Source organism: Hetaerina americana, unplaced genomic scaffold (genome assembly GCF_022747635.1).
Source record: "Hetaerina americana unplaced genomic scaffold, ioHetAmer1.1.p SCAF_1, whole genome shotgun sequence".
In the NCBI taxonomy this organism is placed as follows: Eukaryota; Metazoa; Arthropoda; class Insecta; order Odonata; family Calopterygidae; genus Hetaerina; species Hetaerina americana.
The window spans coordinates 27,126,629-27,152,527 of NW_027286069.1; the positions used below are offsets into that span (position 1 = coordinate 27,126,629).

The following is a 25,899-nucleotide window of genomic DNA, read 5'->3' on the forward strand; positions in this document are numbered from 1 at the left end:
AATATATCTCTACTATTGTGGCTCAAAGATAAGAAAATCCAGTGGTATTTCCATAAGTAGCGGTTGTTACCGGTTATTCTTATTCGATCGGTACCACCACAGCAACCATTGGCAGTTGCACTTCGATTCGATTCAATCTAGTCCATGTGTTTCCGATGAAGTCGGCGGCTAAGTTCACCCGATTAAGATTTGATATCTTTCACCTGGCTGTGCTACAGTGGAAAGATTCTGTCAACATAATCCTGAAATCTGAAAATTAGAATAACTATTTTATGAACGACATTTAAAATTGGACCCTTGCTTATTTCGCCTACCAGACATTGCAGATTTTTAAGTAATTAATTTGAAATGAGCGAAGAAATGAAAAGAAAAGTAATTATTGAATTATTTCGAATTTTGATACTATACCGTGTAGCTGAGTAACATACACAATTCATATTTTATCATAAGAATTGATCAAATCTCTTCTTCTAATATGTCTAACTATTTGGCTTGACAGTTGCATAGAATCGAAAAAAAGAAAAAGAAAATAGCTGCATTCTTAGAAATGGCCAAATTAAATGAAGATGACAGAAAGGTATTAATTTACTATATTTTTATTTTTGGAAGTATTGCAGTGTGTACTTAAAAAAGTTATTTGAGGTATATAGACAACAACATTGTAAAAATAATTGATTAAATGTGTTTGTACTCTTATTTTGCACTTTTTAACAATATTGAAATAATACTGGAACACGATTTCAGGCCAAAGTGAAGAAATCAAAAGAAGATAAAACAGACTCTGCCGAATTCGAGCAGGATATTCATGCACCTAAGAGGGCCAAAACAGAAGATTGTTTGGTGAGTTCATCATTTTGAGTGGTGTAGCTTTTCTTTAAAACGCAGGTACCTGCTTATGGTAGACTTAATGCTATTATCACATTGTGAGGATTACATTTTATATGTTAAAAAGTGTTATGACGGTATTAACTGTTGTTAACCTAGTAATTAATTTTAATTTACTCAGGTCATTTCAGTTTACACATTATTAAATGCATAAATTATGTATAGGACTGGCGAATGAAAAATAAACAACTTTTATTCCAATGCTAACTTCTTCATGCATAAGAAGTAGTCATAACAGTGTTGTCAACCTCCTCGGGATACGCGGAACTAAATGGTAACTAAGAACTATCGTGCTAATGAAAACAGTTTCCGTATTTAGGCAAGAGGCAATCGTAGTCAGTGTCTTTGCTCAAGAAGTTTGCACAAATTTACTATCCTTGATATCACACAGTAGTCCCTTTAGCCGCAATAGCTAATTTACATCCTCTTTCATTGCCATAAACTCCACCTCAACTGTAGATAGCACTTTTGTTAACATTTAATGTATGCCTCCACTAAAATTATCCCAAAATCATTTGCAGATTCCCTTTTATTAAGATAATTTCCCCAATCCGCTGTAGTCACTGATCACTCCAAACCCATCCTTACCCTAGTGATATGTGGAAGGTTATATCAAGCATTTCAGTGTATGTTTCACATTCTGCCTATTCTCCTTTTTTGGTTTCGAGATATAGTGAGTCGGTGGCATGGGAAAGGTATATGTATCTGGGTTAGCATTGGCAGTCAAATTCTCAAGACTACAATATGCCTCTCTGTGTACCCTTTCAATAAAACTTTCTCTCACATGGTCTACCACTTCATTGCATACTACATTTTGTCAATTTGCTGACAATGCCATTATACTACCTTGATCAAAAATTTCCCGGAATTTATTCAGAAAATTAAAAATACAAGTTTATTCATCTAAATCTATATTGTCCCCTTCAAAGTAATCCCCATCGACTGCAACACACTTATGCCAGCGCTTGATCCAATCCTCGAAACATTTTTTATATTCGGTTTTCGGTATGTCCATCAGTGCTTCCTGCGATTTTTCCATTACTTCCTCTCGGCTGCTAAAACGCGTTCCCCGTAATGGTTTTTTAACTCGATTGAACAGAAAGAAGTCACAGGGAGCCAAATCAGGTGAATTCGGTGGCTGTTGGATGGTATTTGTTGCATTTTTCGTCAAAAAATTACGAATAATGATAGCACTGTGTGACGGTGGTGCAAAATCCACGAGTTTTCTGCCCACATTTCTGGTCTCTTTCGGCGAATTGCTTCACGCAAACGTCTCATAACGCCCAAATAATACTCTTTGTTTACTGTCTGGCCTTCTGGCAAAAATTCATGATGCACTACACCGTTGTAATCCATGAAAACCGTCAGCATTGCCTTCTTTTTTGACTGAAAACGACGTGGTTTTTTTGGTCTCGGCTCATTTGGTGAACGCCATTCACTTGCCTGATGTCTGGATTGCGTGTCGTACTCATAAACCCACATCTCGTCTCCAGTAATGATCCTTTTGATGAATGTGGGATCGGATTCAGCCTCGCAAATCATGTCTTTTGCGACGTCAACACGGTCTCTTTTTTGCATGAAATTGAGGTCTTTTGGCACCAACTTTGCTGCTACACGACGGAAACCCAAATCATTAACCACAATGTCTTGGGCGGATCCATAGGCAATGTTCAAGTCCTCCGCTATTTCTCTGATGGTTAATTTGCGGTTATTGACCAACATTTCTTTTACTTTATCAATTTTTTCACCGACTTTCGATGTCGATGGTCTGCCACTGCATTCATCATCTTCGATTGACTCACGACCACTTCTGAACCGCTCGTGCCACTGGTAAACGACCGTTTTTTTAGAGAATCGTTGCCGAAACACTTTTCCAACATTTCCAACGTCCGTGCGCCACTAAATCCGTTTTTTACGCAAAATTTAATACAAGTTCGTTGTTGCAAATTTAAATCCATTTCTGCAATTGTAAAAAATCGCCAACACACACAGAGATAGATGTACTCTTGGCTACGTAACTTTTGCAAATGTCAAGTTATGACACTAAGATTTAAAGGGAATATCAACAACAGATGTACCAATTTAACAAAAAAAACAGAACTCAAATCGGAACGATGGGAGCGGCACACGGTGGTTATTCCGGGAACTTTTTGATCAAGGTAGTATGTAGGGAAATATCCTGTCATAAAAATAGAGTATCATTACCTAATGTCCTAAATGCAATTCAAATGTGGTGTGAGACATGGGAACAATCTGAGCACTAATCAGAGATACTATTTGAAGAATTAGGATTGGAGCAGTACTTTGAAAGGTTATTTTGCAGTGGCTCCCATCCTAATTCTTCCAATAGTGCAGGGACATTGCTACTTTGTTCTTAACAACTCTTCACAAACCTAGCTGCACTTTTGTTGCACCTGATATAGTTCCAAAATTAAGCTCACTTCATGAGGATCCCATACACCTGCAGCACACTCAAGGTAGGGCCTGACTAACGTGAAATAACAAATATCCTAGACCCTTTCATTACAATTCCCTAGTATTCTTTTTATGAATCCTAACTTTTATTAGCTATTCTGCAAACTCACAAATGTGTTTTCCCCAGGACATATCCTTAGTTATTGTTACACCTAAGTAAATTACCGATTTACGTGTATTTTGTTGGCTCCTCTTATGGTGTAAGTGTTTTCGAGTTAAATACTTCTCCTCGAAAAATGTGTCGAAGCACATTTATTCAAAAATTTAATTCTAGCTCCTGTATTCAGCACCACTATTTGATTTGATTTAGGGCATTAGCTAATGATACTCTATCTTCATGGCTAGATAAATCCCTGTATTTCACAGCATTGTCAAAAAATACAACAAGTTTACTGGAAACCTGAGACCTGATGTCATTAATGTATAAAAGGAAAAATAGTGGACTGAAAACACTTCCTTGTGGGACACCCGATAATATATGTTTCCTTTTAGTCAAATTCCAGGAACCTTGCTGAAACCTGTGCCACCAAGCATACTTTATACCCCTTTACTCCCATTGGATCTTCAAAATCCATTTGCTCCCAATTAAATTTTTATCCTATGGTCTTATGATGGTCCTCAATCGGATCTCCGGTTAGGGACTACTGGGAGGGGAACATCAGTCAAGGTCAATCAATCAAACAGAATAGGCATTTGGAATTAGAAAATGCAAAGATTGAGATGGATAGGCTGGGGATAGACATCCTGGCATTGAACAAAATTAAGTGGGCAGGGGCGAACGACTTCTGGAGCGGCAGCTACTGGGTGATATGCTTGGGAGAAGACGAGAATATTGCAGGAGTAGACATAATACTCACGAAGAAATGGGCAAGGAAAATAATATCATGCTGGCAATATAATGAAAGGATATGGATGATAAAGTTATAGGCAGAACCTACTGATACAGTGATAGTACAGGTGTATGTATATGCCGACATCCAGCCATTCAGATGAGGAAACAGAGGAAGTATACGAACAACTGGAAGAGGTTCTAGGATCTAGGCACTGATGGTCGATGGAAAGAAGTGAAGAATATAAATACCAAATCTCCAGATGAGCTCCTTGTGAGTAAGGTGGAATTATCTAAGATGCTATGGATAACAGCCCAAATAAGAGGTCTCGTAGATGAAAGAAGAAAATATAAGAATCCTAGAAATGAGAGTAAAGAAGACCTCTATAAACAGTTGCGGAACCAGGTCATAAGAGAGTGCAAGAAAGCAAAGGAAGAATGGATAGAAAGTTGTTGCGAGGAAATTAATGGCAATGTGAAAAAGCAAAATAGCAAGATGGCTTATAAACTAGTGAAGAGGTGATTCAGGTAAAGAAAAACAACAAGGCACCAGGAGTTGGCAAAATAAACGAAGAAATAATCAAGGAACTCATAGTCATAGCGAAATATGCCCTCTAAGGAATAATCAAAGATATCTATGACAGCGGAAAGAGATTAGAAGTCTTTGAGAAAAGTGTAATGATTGCAGTACCGAAGAAACTGCAAATAGATAAATGCAAAGAACACAGAACATTGAGCCTGGTGACTCAAGCGTCAAAAATCCTTGCTTGGATAATTAACCGAAGAACTGAAGGAAGGATAGAAGGAAACCTCTCAGAAAACCAATTCGTATTCAGGAAAAACTGAGAGCAAGAAAGGCAATTCTTAGCTTGAAAATTCTAGCCAAAAAATGAGACACTAAAATAAGCCATTATATGTGGCATTTGTGGACTCTTAGAATTCGACAATGTCAAATGGAACAAGATATTCAAGATACTAGAAGCACTTGGATTGGACCTCAATGACAGAAGAATTATCCATAGCCTCTACAAGAATCAGGTTATAACAATGCAAACAAAAAATGAAGGAAAAAAGTAGCCAAAATAAACAATGGAGTGTGACAAAGATGCAACGTCTTGCCAGCAATATTCAACGTATACCTGGAAGAGTTAATAAAAGAAATGCAAGAATTGGGTATGGAAGAAGTCAAGGTAAATAGAGAAGAAATCAGCATGCTGCGGTTTGCAGATGACATCACGATAGTGACGAAAATACAAGAGGACTTGCAAGAAACTCTAAGTGATATTAACCAAATACTGGGGGAATATAATATGAATATCAACAAGAAGAAAACAAAAATCCTTTTGTGTGGAAGAGAGAAGCTGAATGCAGATATCACAATTCGAGGGGTGAAACTAGAGCTAGTGGAATCCTTCATTTATGTGGTCACCTGCATAACATGGGATGGAAGAAGTTCAACTGACATCAAGCGAAGAATTGCCCAAGCTAGGAATGCATTCATGAAGAAGAGGTCATCTGTCAAGATCTTCGGGATGAGTTTAGAGCAGATCTTTCGCATCACCAAATTTTCAGTGATAATGGTATTCACTGTTATTTTATCAATGCCTATATGATCTGCGATCATGCGCCCACTTAACTGATGTTCTGAATGCAGTACTTAAGGCATATATCAGGAAGAAATTGTTACCGATACTGTTTATAAAAACCTTGTGCCGGAATGGCTGGGTTCAAAGCCTTACTTTACCAGAATGGCTGGGTTCAAAGCCTTTTAAATGTTAAAATATTGAAAGAGTTAGTGAAGCAATAAATATGAAGTGGAAATTGAACACTCCAGTGAAAATTGTGTGTATTAAATTATTGCAGTACTGTCAAAAGTGCTATCATGCTCATCTCCTAACCCTGAAAACCAATATTTTGACCAACTACTGTTCTGGTTAATTCTTGACATCCAGCACACATGCTCATATGAAAGTAGCTAAATGCATATGCTATATTTTTAAAATGGAAATGTTAGAATTTTGAAAGATAGGAAGTTATGAAATGAATGTGTATAATAGAGGGTCAAGTTCCATAAAAGTGCTGCTTTGGAGAGAATCCTGCAATACAATGAAGCAATCTCCCTAGTCAAGGTAGCAACAAAACTACGTACACCATATTGTGGTGGTTTAATGTAATGAGGCAATAACCATAGGGAACCATAAAAGTGGACAATGATGGATAATATTCCTGCCGCTAATGACAAGGTGGAAAATGTTTTTAAAAATCTAATTGCAACTAATAGTGCTACAAGATTATGAAATATAATTATTTCCATGGCATACAGAGTACATTAAAGTATATCTAGAATACAGGGTTCGTCCGGAAAAAAGGTGTACTGAGCTCAGGAAAAAAAATTTATTACACTTTTACATATCTTAAGCTAATATTCCTCAAAATAGGACCCTTGTGAGTCGATACACTTGTTCCAGCGGCGTTCCCATTCTTGGAACGCTCCCGCGAAGGCATCATCGGGAACCTCTCGAAGACACGTCGTCACGGCCTCTTTGACGGCATCCAAAGTCCCGTATCGCGTTCCTTTCAAACTCCTCTTTATCTTCGGGAACAGAAAGACGTCCGGTGGTGCCAAGTCCGGGCTGTAGGGCGGGTGCGGCAGCGTTGCCACGCCGTGCTTGGCCAAGAAGTCCGACACGACAGGCGCGGTGTGAGACGGCACATTGTCGTGATGCAGCCGCCAGATGTTTTTGATCGCTGGCCGGACGCGGGCGACTCGTTTTCGAAGCCTGTCGCTGCTCTGCTATCATCCGAACACTAAGACGACGATCAGAGTTCAGTACATCACGAACTTTTCGCACATTTTCGTCGGTGAGTGTCGTGGATGGGCGTCCAGGCCGTGGTTCGTCGTCGACCTCTTCTCTGCCCTCCACGAACATCTTGTGCCACTGAAAGATCATGTTTCTGGACATGGCTGACTCCCCGTAAGCCTGGTTAATCATACTGACAGTTTCGGTAGACGATTTCCCAAGCTTTACCGCAAATTTGATGGAATAACGCTGCTCCAAAAACTTCGGCATCGCGTTCCGTGACGTGGGTCGAGCGTGGAGGTTCGCGTTAACAGAGCTCCTCACTACAGCACAGCTCAGAGCCGACTGCCTTTTTCAGCGTCGCTTGCCAACATACCCCCCTCCAATCGCAGCCCGTCAGAGCGGTGCTGGGCGCGCCTGGAGCGGCGGGAAAAAATCAGTACACTTATTTTCCGGACGAACCCTGTATTACAAGCCTGTATATCTAACATTTCTCTTTTAAAAATTTAGAGAAAATCATTGTGACCAATGTCATTTTATTTAGAATATTCAGGTGTTGTATCATAAAATTTAAAATAGATTTGAAAAAATCATATCAAACTGGATTTATTCATCACATTAGCATTAAATCTGTGGCAATCCGCTAGTATGTAAGTTAATTATTTCTAAGAAAGAAAGCTGTGCTTACAGAGCAGCAATAAGTATACCTAAACTCCAAGCTTACAGAATTATCAATGAGATTTTATGAATTGTAGTAGTGACTTCTCAGAAATCTTGAATCGAAAGTATTATTTTTATGACGTTGTAATTTTAGTCTCTGGAATCACATGGAGTGGTAGTACTTCTCTTATCTTTAATTAACATTATTCATTCAATTAATTGAAAATGTTATTGGTAATGTCTCTGTATCATCATGTTTCTTTCCAACAGGTAGACAACGATAATGGTGCGAATCATCTGCATGAAGAAGTAAATCCAGATGTTAGCCATGAAAGTCCAGACCAAAACTTCGCCAATGCGGACATTGATGATTTGAGGAAGATGCTGAGAGAAAGAAAAAAGAGGTTATTGGTAAATTACAAAGATGTCATAAAAGTACTAATTGAAAAATTAAGGGTATTTCATTTAAATAAGTTTCTTTATTATGGGAAATTGAATATTATGGTGGTAATTGGTTAAATATTGACCTCCAGGCTAAGTATGCAATTGATAGTTTCATTATGAAATTAATTTTCGGTTAACTCTTAACTTAATTTGTTGGCAAAACTCCAACTGTGTGACTTCGAATAAATTCATTTTGGTGTGTTGTTATGAAAAATCCTTCATGTATGGCAGCACAATGGTAATTATATCATGGAATTCTAGGAATTAAGAATATTAATCACTGCAGGAGGGATAATTTTCTAATTGAATTTCTGCTGTACTATGAAGTTAAGTTATGCACTGATGTCAGCTGTGAGAGATCATTAATTTGGCCTTGCAGTCGACCATAGAAATACAGAATGTATAGGCAGTACAGACTAGCTGAATTACCAGTTGAAATTCAATGTTTGATGTTGTTACAAATAGAATTAATATGTATAATCAGATTATATTCTTGTGGTGAAACTAAATATTTAATTTTGCTTAGTAAAATACTCAGTGATAAAATTTTACAAAAATTTATGAAATGAACTTCTTAATTAATGTCAGTAGCTATAGAAGCTTTGGCATATAGTTTTTTACCTGTTTTCATATCTTTCCTAAATATCTCTCAGTAATGTTCTTCAATTCTTATTTTATCTTTAACAGCTGATCCTTAGTAATATCAGAGTACATCTTTGCCAAACTATTGTTTAGCTCTAAAATTTCTTGCAGCAGAAGTGGGTTCCATAATGGTCTACTTTTCTATAATGATCACGTGGCTTGAAACCAACTAGGGTTTTTTTCAGTTTCAGTGTTTGAATTGAGTCAATAATGACAAATGGAAGTAGTGCTGTGTGCAATAACTTCATGTCTATTTAGAAGATCTAATAGTGTGGTCCAAGGTTAGATATTTCTTCTGTATCCACATGGCATGATACCCTATTTTTCTTCCTCCTGTGCTCTTAACTCATCCTCATGGTAAATCATATGAGCTCTTTCTCATTATTTACTTGAGTATTCTCATTTGATGGCTGGGACCCCTTTCTTTTTCTTGCAGTTACAATGCATAGGAAAGAAAAACACTTTGCTATTCCAAAAAATATACCTTTACTGTGATCAGTTTCAATACAGCATGTCATCATCTAACAATTTAGCAAAGTTTTCTCATGGATATATAGCACTGGATCACTGGCGAGGAAAGGAGGGGGAGGTTTATTTTGGAAAGTGCGGACAGGTAATAAAAGGTTGTCACTGCAAGGGGTAAACAAAGGTCGTTATAGTGCAATTGTGCTCTTTTTGGTCACCCCTACTTAATTTGATCTCTTTTGAAATCCAACCCATATGCACTACTCTGACCAGCATTTACCCCTTTCAGTGACAACCAATTATATACCTTCAATTCCCAAAACAAACCTCTCCTCTCCTCGCCAACGATCCCCGCCCTACCCCCAGGCATCCAGTGCTATATAAGTATTCAGGTACATGTACAACCTTGTAAAAACATTGTAAAAATTGCCAGATGATGTTAAGCTGTATTGATACCGGTCACAGTAAAGTATATTTTGTGGAATTGCTGTGTTTTTCTTTATTTCATGTCATGAAGGAGTTGTATCAAGTTAAAGTATCCACCATTGCATAAATCATGGCAGTTACTGTTGGGCTACTTGCTCTCTTTTAACATTGGTCTACTCTAGTCATTTTATAAGTTTCACTAATCTTGTATTGATTTAGTAGTGAAAAGATGTTGAAATCTCTCTTTTGTCATAAAATGGAGTTCCTTCTGTAAGATTCCTTACTGTAATGCTCTTTACCCAATAAGGCTTCCTGCCAAGTATAAGGTCCCTGATAATGGGGATTGAGGCTCAATATTGATGAATCAGTCTGGATTTAAATGCATGTATAGGTTGAGGTTTGTCTGAACTTCAGTTTGGAATATGAATGTCTTTAAACAATTTTAAGTGTAGGTCTAAGAGTAATTGCTTATCATTGGTGACTGTATTTTTGTGCTGTGCTCGGAAATAAGATTATTTTACTTTGAATTAAAATTACCATCAATTTGTGGAAAATGTTTGCATTAATAATCTGAAATACACAGTTTCATAAAAATGCATAAATCTATTAGTTTTAATTCATTTAATTCAATATTAATTATTAGGATGTGATGATTGCCTTTGCCAATTTGAAAGATGACTGACTCATCCTGTGATATTTTTCTTGGATACATATAAATTCTTTCCTCTATCTTCGTTATAAATAGAACTCCCCTGCCTCTCTCTTCCATCTTCATGACACTATTTATTCTTCTTCTTATTGTACCTCAAATTTTCTCCTTTCTTTTATTTTGAAGTGGGCAATGATCAACCCCATAGTAAGAACTTGAGGGGTTGAAATATAGCTTAGCCAACTGTAGTGTTTGCACTTCAAATATAAATGTATTCTTTTGGTCTTTCCATTTTACAAATAAAATTTGCTGAAGCAGTGAGTCTAAGTGCCTGGTGTTATCTAAATGTATCAAGGAGTGCTGTAGACTTAGAAGCATGCTAATCTGTATTTCAATTGTATTATGCATTCTGTCCCTACTTTCAAAAAGCTTCAGGATACAGGAAAGGCTTTCCAGATAATAAGATACTTATTTGGAGCCCCATATTTTAGGAATTATCAAAACATTAATTGTGATATGCAATTATTCAAACCTTGTTCCTCTTTACTTTCAGCAGATCCCCAAGTTTCGGCTTAAAGAAAGTGGGGAAATGGCATCATTATATATGACTGAAGATCACAGGATTCCACTTTTCATGGTAGATGTGCAGCACCTAATCATGTGGTCCTTGCTGGGCCACCATGCACCTTTTGCACCATCTAGGTATTTATAAATTGAAATGAAACTTCAACGTATGTTTTATACTTCATTATGTTATTAACGTAATCACTCATACATCTGCTAGTATTCACATAGATTTTTTGCAACTCTCCCCTCTTGCCGACTCCTAGATAAGATGGACAGAGTGGTGGAGGGAGGAAGCAAAAGCAAATTTCTTGTCTTGGCTATGCCATGAGTTTAAGAATATGCCAATATTGTTATAACTGTGGGATGCTAATTCGTAATAAATATTGATTTTTCATTAGAATTCTCAATTTGTGCCCAAAATAACATCAGGAACATAAAGTTTGGGAACATATCTTTTTTAAGTGTGGGGCTTCTGCTAGAATAACCATATTAGATGAATAAAACATTGCATATTGGCATTGTTGTTTTAATTTAGGACATCTCTGGTCTTTATTATCCCTGAGCTGCATAATTATACAAAGTTATAGAGCGATGGAGTAAAAAATTGGCATTCTCATCTGGCTTACTGCCTGTTCTTTTTCCATTTGGAAATATGTATATCCACCATATCTTGACTGAGATTCAAATGAAATTTTGCCCTAAAAGGCATTGAGTTTTTGGTAATTCAGTGTTATCCTGAATTGAATATGCACTTGTCCTCAGCATGGAAAAAAGATTGGCATCATTTCAGTCCTTCAACCAGATTAAGTTACCAATATTACTGCTCAATTTACATGTAGTCATCCCCAGATATGGACTACATCCATGACATGGTGGAAGGGTTTTATGTTCTGATGATCCATAAAGCTGTGGGAAGCAATAATAATTTCTCGTGGTAGAGTCATCCATATGCTAGGAGCCAGTGAAATGATTGTTCATGCAGCATATGTTCTTCATTGAGATGCTAAAAAGGCATCTGACCTCAGTAGGGGGGTATCCTGACTGACGGACCACATGGGGTAATGTGTGGTAAAGTAATGGTGTTGTGAAAATTTATGATCACTGTTTTAGTAAACTTTATTACCCTACTACTGGTTTTGACACACAGGCTGATGAGTGTTTGAATGTTATTGTTGAGGTGAAAGTTGAACCTACAAAATTGATTCTTATTTAGATCTACTTGTAGATGCAGTGACAGGGAGGGATAATTAAAACTTGTGAACATCTAGCTAGAAGCGATTGCATAAATTCCTGAGAGGAAATGCTCCAGGGGGTTTGAATGTATTTAAAGGGAGAACATGGTAATTAATATGTAGTAACCCAGGAGCAGATGGTAATTTTAGAGAATATTAGAAGAGTATTGTTAGTTTATTTATGATTGGAGAGAAATGATAATTAACAATTCTGATTTTCATTATACTAGTACACTTAGTATAGTGGAAATGACAATTGTTAATTACCATTTCTCTCCAATATGGAAAGTTTCCGCAAAGTTAAACCTGAAACTGCGCGGTAAAATTTAGGAGTTTATCATAGCCACACAAAGTTACTTACCTTCATAATTATAGGATCTATGGCTTAAGCAGTCCCTCTTTAATGCTCATCACTCTCTGCTTTCCATTTTTGTCTCGGGCACTTCAATTGGAAAATTATGGTAATTTCTAAGGCCAACCCTATTAAATATTAATTGGTAAACTGCTTTAGTTTTTATTTTGTTTAAATGTTGTCACATATTTTCAGATGGTACCAGCTTCTCAAATTCAACAAGTTGTCACATACAGTTGTGTTAGCAGTTGATGGAATATCAGTGAACGACCTTCAATCAGCTGCTGGATTTCTACGTCTTCCATCCCAACCACGTGATGATGAATGTGAAGCTTTGAGTTCTCCTTCAGAAAAATTATTCCCATGGAAACTGGAGTTCGTTGGGCCATTGTCTTATGGGAGTAATTTAGTACAAGAAATAGCTACAGTTCCTTTGTCAAATACACAGTATGACAGAGTAATTAAAAGTGAGTAATTATTGCAAGTTGTGTGGTGTATGTCTCAAATATTGTGACTGTCTGTGGCTTAAGAAGCTATTGTTCCTGAAATATAATTCTTAAATAATGCAGGGATTAAATTCTTGAAGAATGCTATGCACTTGTACATTCATGAATATTACCTAATGATGCTTAAACGTTCTTAATTTTTAACTTAATTGGTGGCTGCTAGAAGAAATTGGATGTGGAGGAATCATGTATGTGTGTGTGTATGTGTGTGTATGTGTGTGTATGTGTGTGTATATATATTTATTTATTAATTCCTTGTTTTATCTTCTGAATGCCAAGACTTCCGAATGAGATGGTATTGTTCATGTACGTTCTTATGTTTCCAGCCTATGGCAGCATTGAGAAGGCCTTGAAAGGGAATGCAATTTACAAAGTCTTTCGAACTATGTTTCCTGTTCAGTTTGCAGAGAAAAATGAGCACTCTAATGATTTGGAAAAGGATGATTGTTTTAAAAAGGGACAAGCTAAGGACAACCTTAAGATGAAGGATGCATTTCCTAGAACTGAGTTGTTACTGAGTGTAGATCAGATGGTTGAAATGGGATATCCACTGCCATTACTTAAGAATCCTGATGGTACAAAGCAGCCATTGGTATGTATATTTCACCACCCAAATGACATGACTTGTTTCATTATTAGAGTGGTCACTCAATTGTGAACTTACTGCAAATGTTGCAAATTGTGAAAAAACTAAGAATAAGCCATGAATATTTTATTCAAACATGTAATTTGACCGTTTTATGGTTCATTCTTTATATACTTTTTGAGGAGCCTCAGAAATATATATTTATTTTATCCTCTGAACCAACTGCGGGGTTGTATCTGGAAGCTTATAAAACATACTGTTTCAAATGTATTTGTATATTTATTAAATTAGCTTATAAAACATACTGTTTAAATGTAATGTATATTTGGCTAATTTTGAGTTTTAATTATGCATATTTTTCTAATCTCTGAACCTATGTCAATGCCGGATGTTGTTGGCATAAGAAGTCAACAATGTAACAGTGCATAGCCTACATTCAATGCTTGACCCTTATATTGTGTCGAGTGTCATTGTAGAATGACTTGGGATGGGATCACTCCAATGAAGAAATCGGTGGCAACATCATTCAAAATTGTTACCCACTAGTTATGTGGGCTGTTCAATAAGTCATTAGGAAAAAATAGAGAAACATATTATTTTGGGTAGATATTTTTTTATTTTCAATGTAATCCCCTTTTAGCTTGGTTCACTTGTCCCAGTATTTTTCCAACTTTTTTAAGCCATCCAAAAAGTAAGATTTTGAATATTTTCAAAATAGACATCTGTGTTGGCAATGACCTCCTGACCCATTTTCCTTTGAGGTATTTTTTCAAGTTTGAAAAAGTCACCAAGGGCCATAGCTGGTGAATACAGTGGATGTTGTACTAATTCACATTTAAATTCTAATATTATTGCCATTAAAACTGTAGGTGTTTCCTTGCTTCGTGAGTGATGAAGAGAGGGGATATCCCAGATCCATTTTCAGTCTGCTACTGCAATTTGTGTCTAGCCCTTGTTCCACTAGCATCTTAGTGTCTCTAGTAATCACAGATTTTTTCAAATCTGTGTTCAAATATATCATTAGTGATTTTTTTTGCAAAGTTTAATAATATTTTGCATAGTTTTAAAAATGACCCCAAAGAAAAATCTGTAAGAAGAAAGCCAGGAGAGAATAGAAATAAAAAATAGCAATAGAAATGAAAGGAAAGTCATTGAAAATTGGGAAGAAGGTGTAAGCGTGCCTGATCTAGTACGCACATCAACAATTGACCTTTTCTTGAAGAACACGGACAACACTAACGAGATAGGTACTTCAAATAAAATGAAAAGAGTGTCTCAGCAACGGTTACGTATTATCAATGATTGATTATCAGATGCATAAATGAAAATCTACACCTTTAAGGGGAATATATTTTGTGAGTAAGGGAAAGTGATTTTCGTTCATCTCATTTCGATAATGTCAGGATCATCAACGGCCAGACAAGTATTTAAGGGGAGTCGTGTGTGTTTCAAGAAATTACTGAGAAAAACCTTCATCCATGGCATTGTGAGGAATAGTGAAGCAGCATGCTCTAGAGTCAAAGGCAGCAGAGAACTTCATCAGTGACTTCAAAAACTTTTAGATTCTGATGGTTACCTGCACCAACATGTTTTTAATTCTGACCAAATGGTTCTCTTTGGGAAGAAGATGCGAAAGTGAACTTAAATTTGTGCACATAACACTAGAGGAACTAGTCATGTTCCTGCACTTATATGAGGGTAATCTCAGAAGGTCCGATCCAACAAAGAAAACACCAAAATTTTGGAAAAAAATGTATTTAGTTTTCGATATTATCTCCTTTCAGCTCTGTACAATTTTCCCGGTGATGTTCAATAAGTTTGATACCCTTTATATAATAAGAGCTGTCTTGCTCCTCAAAATAGCCATTAACTGCCGACATCACTTTTTCACGGATGCAAAATCTTTGACCGCCGGGTCATTTTTTCAAGTTTGTGAACATAAAATACTCCGACAGGGCTAAATCTGGAAAATAGGGTGCATAAGGTAGCAATCCAAACTTTAATTCATGAATTTTGGCCTTTGCAATAACGAATTTGTGAGCTGGTGCATTGTCTTGATGAAACAACACTTTCTTCTTAGCCAAATTCGGCCGCTTTTGCTTTATTTCTTCTCTCAAACATTGCAATAAGTTTGCATAATACTCGTTGTTGATAGTTTTTCCTTTTTCAGGATAGTCAATGAAAATTATCCCATGCGCATCCCAAAAAATCGATGCCATGACTTTGCCTGCAGATGAAACAGTCTTTGCCTTCTTTGGAGACGGTTCTCCCTTTTAGAATCCATTGTTTTGATTGTTCTTTCTCTTGGGTGTGAAGTAATGGACCCATGTTTTATCCATAGTTATGAAATGGTGCAACAACATTGAAACATCTTCACAACACTGGTTTTGCTGGAGTGTGAGCAAACGTGGCACCCATCTTGCACACACAGTCTTCTAATGTCCAAATTTTCAGATAATATGTGATGTACCACACTTTTTGAAATGCCTACTACATCTGCTGACTCGCGCACTTTCAGTCGACGATTATCCAGTATCACTTAGGGGATTTTCTTCACCGTTTCTGGAGTCGTCACCTCATTTGGTCAACCAATGTGCTGCTCGTCTTGACAGCTCACATGGCTTTGTTTAAACTCTGCTACCCAATATTTTACTGTTGTAAATGAAGGAGCAGACTCACCCAGAATAGAATCCAGTTCAGCTTTTACATTGGTTGGGCTGAGGCCTTTCAAATAAAAGTATTGTATCTCATGATGATGACCAATTTTCTCCATTTTCACAAATGCACTGAAAACGTTAACTATTGATGGCTGCCAAACAAATACTAAACAACATAGCGCCTTCAAACTTGAAACATATGCTTTATAGATTGCGTAATTTCTAATACAGTGATATTTTTGGAATAACTACTGCCGTCTCTAGGTCAGGCCGGGTACTTCTGGGCCTTCCCAAGTAAGGCAGTGGCAATGCGGGCCATAAATTTATTCTTATTAAATTTAAATTCTTATTAAAATCATTAAATCATTCTGAGTCGCATTTTTACCAGCTTTTTTGAAGCATATTCGAAAACAAATGTTTCTTGGCAGCTTGCTTGTAGAAAAGAATTAGCTATGTATCATAAATAATCAACCATTTATTTAGATTCTTTTTTGCATTTATAAATCAACAGAAAAAGAGCGTGATCCACGATCCTAACATTGTATAAATAATTATCTTTGAACAAGCGTTGCTCATAATTTATTTTTTTGTCATGGAATGCATTATCATATTTTATATTAATTCATATGCAAATTTGTTTTACTAAATGAGTATTTTGCTTTGCAAGAAGGTAGCGGAAGAGATTGTTAGTATTGTGAGGTTCTACTGTAAAGAAAAGTTTTGCGTCATTTGGCTATGAAAGTGAAATCTTTTGATAGATACGGTAACAACAGTCTAGTGAGAGATGAGGTGTATTGAAAGCAAATCTTTCCAGACATTGAATGTTCTTTCTCTACTTATTTTGACTTGGATGGTGATAATTTTTCAGGGTTGAAGTGTGTAATTTTTTCCCTGTCCTGAACAAGAGTGCAGGTGGTGGGGTGATGCCCCACTTAAAGTGTTGAACATGCTCTGATATTTTAGTTGGTATATCTACATCTTTCAGGCTAAGGTAATTTGTTTGGGAATCAACTTCCCAGACTTATACTCAGGCATTAAGATGCTACTGGGGAAGTGCACAAATTTTGGAATTTGATCAAACACTTGTAGGAAATTATGTTTTTGCAGTTAATTCTGAGATGAAATTAATTATTTCAGGAGAGACATTATCTGTAAATTATCTAATTCTTTTCATTTTATGTAGAATAATTTGAAAATTTAATAAACCTTACCTTTTATCTGTTATTCACCCTTTTACCTGTCTTCCTGTTTAGAAGCACCATATTCACCATCCAATTACATTCATATGTATTAATTTTGAAATTCTGAAATTTTTTTGCAGCATAAATCAATAAATCTAATTTTGTTTATTTAAGGTATTTCATAATGAATTCCATGAAAAAGAAGCAAAGATTGCTGGCAGTATTGGGACATTAATTCATAGTTCTGAATTTAGGAAAAATTCAAATAAAAGCGAAGTTCAAGAGGGATTTGCCAGCTGTGACCTCGCTCATCAAGAAAAGGAAAAAGTATGCACCATTTCAGATTTCTTGATAATATTCATTATGCTGTTAGAAATGACTATTTGCAGGATATAGTTTTGATGGATTTATGAAGTGACTTTGGCAAAATTTGCCTAAATATTGAGGGACTGGGTTTCTGCCGTGGCTAATGTGCTTGTTCCCACCCCAGGGACCCAGATTCAAATCTCAGCGGGGCAGAATTCTTAAAACTTTGTAGTCCGTTCATGCAATAGTATGTTTTTGTCGCCAGTATCAAGTGACTGCTCACATATTATCTTGTGTGTTCATGTAGTCTTCAGGTTTTCACACCCCAGTGGATTATTTTGGAACAATTAGGAGCCATTTCTTTGATCCTTATCTGTCTGGAAGCTTTCCAAGTTGTTTTTGTTAAAGTTTGTTGCTAATGAGAGGTGTTATATTTTTAACCTGTAACATTCATTGTTACCCCTTACGCAATCGTGGCCGCATAGAAAAAAGGGGACTGAGCAAAAATTATATTTTAAATGAAGTTTTTGCTGATAATTTGTCTCATGTCCCAAGTCGTGAAGGAACTGATGGAAGTTCTGACAAAAACAATTACAAAATACAAAGTGACAGTAATGAAGATGTAATAATTATCAAGAAAACTGTTCATGCTCTACCTTTTCACTATTCCAGTGATGCTGAAATTGATGACAGAAATGATAACTAACACGAGTGGGGATGTTTTATTTTGGTTGGAGAGCCACATTATTTCTGCTTAAGAAACATTTGCTGGCACACATATGAAAATTACTCCTTATAATCTGAAAAATGTGGGTGACGTAGTTAGTTTGTTTATTCGGGGTGCCCTTTTTTCAGTGATGGTGGAGGAGTTAAATCGCTTTCATGAGCAAAATGCTCATGAATACAGAGAGTCTCCTAAAAGTTTGAAGTGGTGCAATATAACCATTGGAGAAATGAAAATTTTTTTTAGAATTGGTTATTCTTATGGGGCAGGTGCATAAAGACAGGATAAAGGTTTACTGGATACTGGACCCTCTAATAGAAATACGCGAGGCAAAATAATGGGAAAGACCATAAAGTGGTCAAAGAAGATAGTGCTGTATTTGTTGAACAGTGCCCTATTCAATTCTTATTGGGTGCATTTGCAGCTCAATGGAAAACAAATTGTGTATAAAATATTCTTGCATGAAGTTACAAGACAATGGGTGAGTCACAGAGAGACAGAAGAACCCATCTCAAACACTTAAGAGAAAAATATTCACATTTTTCCTAAAAGGCGTGCACCTAAGATGGACCAACTGGGAAGAGTTTCAACGGAGATAAAAAGCTTAAAGTAGAGAAAATAGTTGGTGCTGGGAGCGAGAAAATTCTTCAGAGACCTTTTGGAGTATGTGCAGCCAATAAAAGGAGAAGTGAAACCCACTATATTTATGGATTTTGTTGTGTTCCATTCCATAGCGGGACATGTTTTGAACAATAACAGACTCTAGTTGATTACTCTTGTGTATAATCTCTCTGTATTATAAATTTCATTAAAAAATATCCAGTAGTTCAGGAATTGGATGTTTTATTGAATGCTTACGCCCCCCTTGCTCAGGTACAAAAAATGGCTGGCCCCAAAGCTGGTAAATTTAAAAGGCACCGGCACAATGTGGATAGCACCAAGTTCTGAAAACCAGAATATCTCAAGGTACATGAAGCCATCACTCTAGGGAATCAATATCTTGTAATACCTCATCATTGACTTGACATGTATAATAAGTCGTTTAAAGCTATCTGAAAGTAGAATTGTGTACCATAACCACTAGAAATACACCTTCACTGCCATTATTTAAAAAGATGCTGTATAAAACACTCCTAAGGTACAAGAAATTGACTAATAATTTAATTAGCAGATGTATTTATCCCTTGTGGTTAGCATAATAGTACTGTACGTTGTAAATATTCCATTATGTTAAATATGATTCATAGTCATAAATTATATTTGAAAATTTAATGTGTGTAATAATTATTTCTTAGTATTAGTATTATTAATATATTATTATTAATATATTATTATTAATACTTAAATACATTTAAATGTTGCATATTATTTGCTAAATTTCCAATTTTATCTTGCTTTATTATATTTTTAATATGAAAATGAAATTAATGACTTTGGAATTTCATACACTTGTATTTAGGCCTGATGATGACGTTCAGCATTGAAACTTGGGTCATGTATTAAATGTGAAGTGTGTGGAATTAGGAAGTCATTAATTTTATTTCAGTGTGTTATGTAAATTCCATCAAGTTCTGGTGGAGATAACAAAAATAATTATTTATATATACTTAATACATTCTTAGCTTTTGTCTCTATTGATATTTTTCTTTTTTCTTAATATTGATATTAAACAACTTGGCTTTTCCGCATAGAAAAGTTTTTGTTTACGACCTAGGTTTCGTTATGGCATAACATCGTAAAAAATTTTCTATGCGGAAAAAAATTTTTCTATGTGGAAAAGCAAAGTCATTTATTTTCAATTTCAATGTGAAGATTTTCCACCAAGTGACACTAGAAACTGTTTTATGTTTTCTTAATATCATAATTACTGTAGTCATTTCTTCCAAATTTTTTTTTATATTTACCCTGTATTATTATTAATAGGGATTTTTTAAATTGAATTTCTTTCATTTCTTTGAATGTGATATTTATTCTATATATTTATTCTGCAATTTATTTTGAATATGATGTACTGTATAATTTTTCTTTGTGGACTCATGATATGTAATATCCTAATATCCACTCCTAATAGCCAAATCCAACTAGTTTTCGCTGATTACCAATACTCCCCAAAGACTTTCACACTCAACCCTATTTCATACCCTAATTTAGCAATAATTTTACATATTGTTGTTATTATTTTAATATATTTTATGTTAAATTTTCCTATGATCACTGTCAAAATTTCTACACCTTTTAATGTAATAATGGTTGACTTATTAATGTTTACTAATGACAAGGGTTTTTTTGGAAGAAGGGACTATCTAGTCTCAATCTTGCCCCAACAAAGATTTATTATTATTATTATGATTACCTGATGCAATTTTACAATTTATTTGGAGTAAATATTTGTGAAAATGTACCCTTTTTTTTATCTATTTCCTATTTCTCTCAGGATGATGCAGAAGAAGAAGCTGATGAAGAGACATATGTTTTTTCAAGACCATTATATAAAGAAGTGGGGCCCAATTCACCAATGTTTGGTGTTGATTGTGAGATGTGCCAAACTGGTGAACGAAGATCAGAGCTTACAAGGATATCAATTGTTAATGAGGATCTAGAAGTTGTTTATGAGAGCTTGGTTAAGCCCCATAGGAAGATAACAAATTACTTAACACGGTGAGTTTTTAATTTGCTTCTAAACATGTTAAAGTTCCATCATTTATGTAGCGTCTGAACCTGAGATTAAATCCATTAGTTACATAGGCCTTGGTGCAAGTCACTTTTCTTTCAGTCTTTTTTTTCCATGGTGATAACTAAAAATCTCCTCTATTGAAAAAAACTTAAAAGTCTTCAAATTCTTCTTTTTCGTGGTTTACTTTTTTCCTGGTCTATTTGGTTTGTATTTTGTTCATAAATTTAGAGATGGAAGTTCTTATTTTTTTGGTGCAACATTTGATATGACTACAAGCAGGAGCGTATTTACCAGTACGCCAACTATGCCATGGCGTAGGGCGGCAGCTCCCAGGGGGCGGCATAAGTCCCAGAATTTTTATTTCATCAGTTTTTTCAATTTTTTTTAATGCGAACTTATTGATTCAAAATCCCACGTGTTTTCTTTCTTCACGAGGCCACCAGGAGCACGAATCCTGTGTTAACATTAGTCATTGTCTAGCGAATGATCTCGCTATTCCTTTTTTTGCTAGTTCCTGTTGTTAGGCGCGAGGACCTTGTGGACACATTGAATTTGATTCGCATTATTTAGAAAATTAATTCCTTAAGGGGGCAGCAGACATTGACTATAGCGTAGGGCGGCAAATGGGGTTAATACGCCCCTTACTACAAGGAGTATTTGATGCCATCATTCACAGTCAAAAATATTTTGAACTTTATGGGCTAAATGCATCTGCAGCCCTCAAAGTTGGTCGTTGTTATGTTAATGTTATCTGATGACTATGGTCTGATTAACCTGCGTCAACTGGTTACCAGGGTGGAATTGCCACGAAATTATCAGAAAAATGGGATTGTTAAATGGAACTATCGCTTGAATGCCAAGCTATGTTTGATTCATAAATTAAAGAAGTTGAATAATTCCCAATTAAGTCAGTCTGAACTTTTGGAGATGGTAAGGTCAGACTCTGGCTATAGAAATTGGTAGAAGAGTTGGAGGGAGGAGCTCTTCTGGACAATTCAGAATTGAGTTTAAGTAGATGTTATTTTTAAGATCTAATTTTCCTCAGTTTTGTTGTACTTTCCCTAAACTCCCCAAGTTTAATCTGAGATATCAGGCTTCTCAATAATCTGCTGCTTCTGTCCTTGCTGTAAAATGTGTAGAGATATTGTACAAATTTAATAAAAAAAGGAATATTGTTCAATCCAATGATATGCATTAACAAAATGAAGCATTTTTGACCCCTGTATATAGATGCCTGCCTCATATTGCTCAATTATAAGCTACTCAATTATGAATAAGCCTGTGATGACTCGTCCTTCTGCTTTTTCCTGAACCCATAAGTAATTCCACGGTGATGTCATCAATACCTGTCATTATGCCTTTTCTATCTTGCAGTCAAGTATGCCTGACCTAAGCTATCGGCATCAACTTTGCACTCTATTTGTTAACTTGCTAGCCTAATATCTTTGGCACAAGAAGCTCCTGTGTATGTTCTTTCTCTCTTCCCCGTATCTTTTCTGGCCTGATGACTTTATATGGCCTGTATTAATTTCTATGCTAAAAAAGGGAAAAGTAGCTGTATGTCAGGACTATTAGACTAAGCTGATTTCGCAGTTAGTGCAATTAAGATGAGTAGGATGGAGAAGAGGGCAAATGATTATTTCAGGGATGATGTTTGAGTTTATTAAAAGGGAAGGTACATAATGCTATAGCACATGCAATGAAGTCCCCGATAGAAAGAAAAGGAGAATGCAACCAGGATGTTCGATTGCTTTATGGATTTGGATGGAGGCATTGGATAGAGTAACTTGGGTAGAATTAATGAATGTATTGCTCCAGATAAAAAAAGACCTAAAGGATAGGTGACATCCAGAACCTGTACATGTCACAGACTGCATAGTTCCTGGGCATTTCTTAATAGAGGGTAAGATCCAGCTGTCTACTGCCACCTCTGCCTTGCAATTTATGGAAGAAATGGTGAAAGGGGCTTAGGAAGACCTGGAGATGGATATATCATTGTCTTTATTTTGGGGTGAGGTTGAGACTATGGAGTCTCTTCTGCCTCATAACCCCTAAATTATTTTACAGTTTTAGTAAAGCTTAGGAGAGTTTTTCATGATGTTGTATCTTGTATATCACCCATTTCTACTCTATGCGCATACCAAATGTGGTCAGCCTCTTGCTTTCAACTTTTGGTAAAAATTTCCTGAAACTGTCTTTAAATTTTATAGATATTTAATTCAAACCTAAGAGAAAATAGATGCACCGTGGTCTTCTTTTTTGAATTGTATGTCATGTAAACCGATACTGAACTCAAAACCTTCTTCCAAATTTTCGAGATACTTCACATTGTTTAATACTCCAAATTGTATTTTTCACTAAAATTCTTGGTGCTATTGTTAAATGTTACTGAAGTTATTTTTTCTGCTGGGAGATCCCATATTCTTTAAATATCTAAGAGTGCATGTAATAAAATAAAATGAAAATTCCTATAGCCGTAATAAGTGATTTATAAAACCTTATACGTAAAACTTATTACAGCTATAGGAGTTTTCATTTTATTTTCTTAATTTAAGAGGCTGTAGAGCTCAATTTCTTTTATTTTAAGTACATGTATGTGGAGATTCATGAAATTGCATGGAAGCAACTATATCAAGTGTATCACCTGCAAAATTTCCAGTATTTAGATGAGCAACTGAATTATACCTCATGTAGCAATAGTTATTCATAATTTTAAATGTGCAGCTGGAATATTGATTGAAATACTATAATTATTTTCTACCATATCTGTAAAAACTTGTAAGCTAAATGCATATTTCAGCTAAGTACTGCAGTGCTACTTCTTGTGACCCCTTAACCAGCCACCTGCAGTACACGGCTGAACTCAGCCTGATTAAATGCTGTCCAAAAGAGTAGGATCCAGATTACTAAGGGTTTACTCTACTACCCATCTAAGTGCTCAGTAGCTTTTAACTTTAGTCTATCACCGCAGTCATATTTTTTGTCAGAGCCTCCTATGCCATAGATAGTGAGAATGATGGTTCAAAATATATTTGAAAGGTTTTCGGGAATCACCGAGAAGATGCTGAAAAATGTGAAGACAAGACTTAAGGATGTACAGGAACATATAAGGAATTTGCTGCCTGCAGATGCCATTCTTGTTGGTCAATCTCTCAATTTTGACCTTCATGCAATGAAGGTATGCATTTTTTTTCATAGTTAATTTTTTTAATATTACTCTATTTATGTATGTATAAATGAACAAGCCATTAAATTTTCATTAATAAAACATTGCATTTGAATACTAAAATGTATATCTACAAGGGTAATTTGAAAAGTTCTCTGAATGGAATAAAATAAATGACTTACCTCATTGAAACTTTTTTATTTTTCAATGTAGTCACCCTGTACACTAATGCACTTGGTCCAACAATGTTCCAATATCTTGGTCCCATCTGGAAAATTAGTTTCCTTCAGGCCTGCAAAATATCTATCTACTTTGGCTGTTAGTTCTTTGTTTGAAGAGAATCTCCATCCACTGAAGAAAATTTTGAGCTTGGGGAAGAGATGGAAATCTGATTGAGCCAAATCAGGCGAATAATATGGGTGTAGCAATATTTCATATCTTAGTTGCCATGGTAATGACACCTGCATGTGGGTGTGCATTGTCTTGATGAAAGATAGTTTTCTTCCTCGGCAAACAAGACTTTTTTTCTGGTATCTTTTGCTGTAGTTGGTCCAGGAGGTAAGCGTATTATTTGTCCAGCAATTTGTGCCAGTGAGAAGATAATCTATCAGCAGAATCCCTTTTGTATCCCATAAAATTGAAGCCATCACCTTTCCGACCGACCGTATTGCTTTTGCTTTCTTTGCTGTGGTGAATCAAAATGTTTCCACTGATTTTTTGTCTCTGGAGTATAGTAATGGATCCAAGTTCATCTGTGGTCACAAACCAATGCAAAAATTCTTGTTGGTTGCTCTTAAAATAGGTGAAACATTGTTTGGAAATTTCCATTCTGATGCATTTGTAATCCTGCGTCAAAAGTCTTGGCACCCATCTAGCAGATAATTTTCTCATATCCTATTCCACTGTTAAAATGTGATATGCCCGGTCAGATGACATCCTTACAGCTTCAGCAATTTCTAGCCTTTTCAGTCTACAATCCTTCACAGCCATTTTATGCACTTTTAAATAATTTCTGGCATAGAGGCACATTTTGGCTGACCACTATATGGTTCATCATCTAAGCTGTTCTGACCAAACTTAAAATTATTTGTCCCCTTGGCAACAATTGAATATGGAAGAGCAAAATCTACCAGAGTGTTCTGAAAGTTTGTATGAATTTCCTTTGCTTTCATACCTTTCTTTACAAAGTATTTAATCACTTCTAAAATCTCAATTTTTTCCATCTTCACAAATCCCTTCTCCAGAACATTAACAGAGAGGCAGATCTCATCCCAGAGCAATGACATGTTACATGCTTACTCGTAAAGGAGTACCTATTACTACTTGCGAAATCTGTTGTGCTGACATCTGATGGTGATTGTGAGAACTTTTCAAACTACCCTCATGTATTCCCTCTTAGAAACTGCAGGAGATGCCGCTAGAGTAACTTCTAATGGCGTCTTTCGCTAATGTACATTTCAATGCAACAATTTCAGAGTGTAAAAATCATTTGCCTTGACCAGGATTCGAGCCCGGATCCCTCAATATCCAGTCGAGTGCTTTAGCCAGTTAAGACAATGTATGCTTGGCAATATTTTGTACCATTGTTTCAAAAAAATTAAATTTTACGGAATTGCCACTAGGGAGGTGATTTTTTTGATTTAGAATAAATGTAATAATGTTCTTATTTTAT

At 35.8% G+C, this 25,899-nt stretch overlaps 1 protein-coding gene across 6 annotated transcripts in view; it reads left to right on the forward strand.

Annotated features, from left to right (window-relative positions):
- Positions 1-21: 21 nt before the first annotated feature.
- Rexo5 (RNA exonuclease 5) overlaps positions 22-25,899 on the forward strand; it is a 38,031-nt gene continuing 12,153 nt past the window's right edge. The window contains exons 1-11 of one of the 6 annotated variants that reach the window (XM_071587093.1): positions 22-372; positions 500-577; positions 745-840; positions 7,921-8,061; positions 10,830-10,978; positions 12,623-12,894; positions 13,097-13,129; positions 13,260-13,525; positions 17,532-17,684; positions 20,822-21,045; positions 24,101-24,239. In XM_071587093.1, coding sequence (XP_071443194.1) covers positions 349-372; positions 500-577; positions 745-840; positions 7,921-8,061; positions 10,830-10,978; positions 12,623-12,894; positions 13,097-13,129; positions 13,260-13,525; positions 17,532-17,684; positions 20,822-21,045; positions 24,101-24,239 — 1,575 coding nt within the window. In that variant the 5' untranslated portion in view covers positions 22-348. Of the gene's footprint in view, positions 373-499; positions 578-744; positions 841-7,920; positions 8,062-9,241; positions 9,350-10,829; positions 10,979-12,622; positions 12,895-13,096; positions 13,130-13,259; positions 13,526-17,531; positions 17,685-20,821; positions 21,046-24,100; positions 24,240-25,899 lie in introns of those variants that run through there. The other 5 variants (XM_071587099.1, XM_071587104.1, XM_071587122.1 and 2 more) reach the window with 5 other exon arrangements.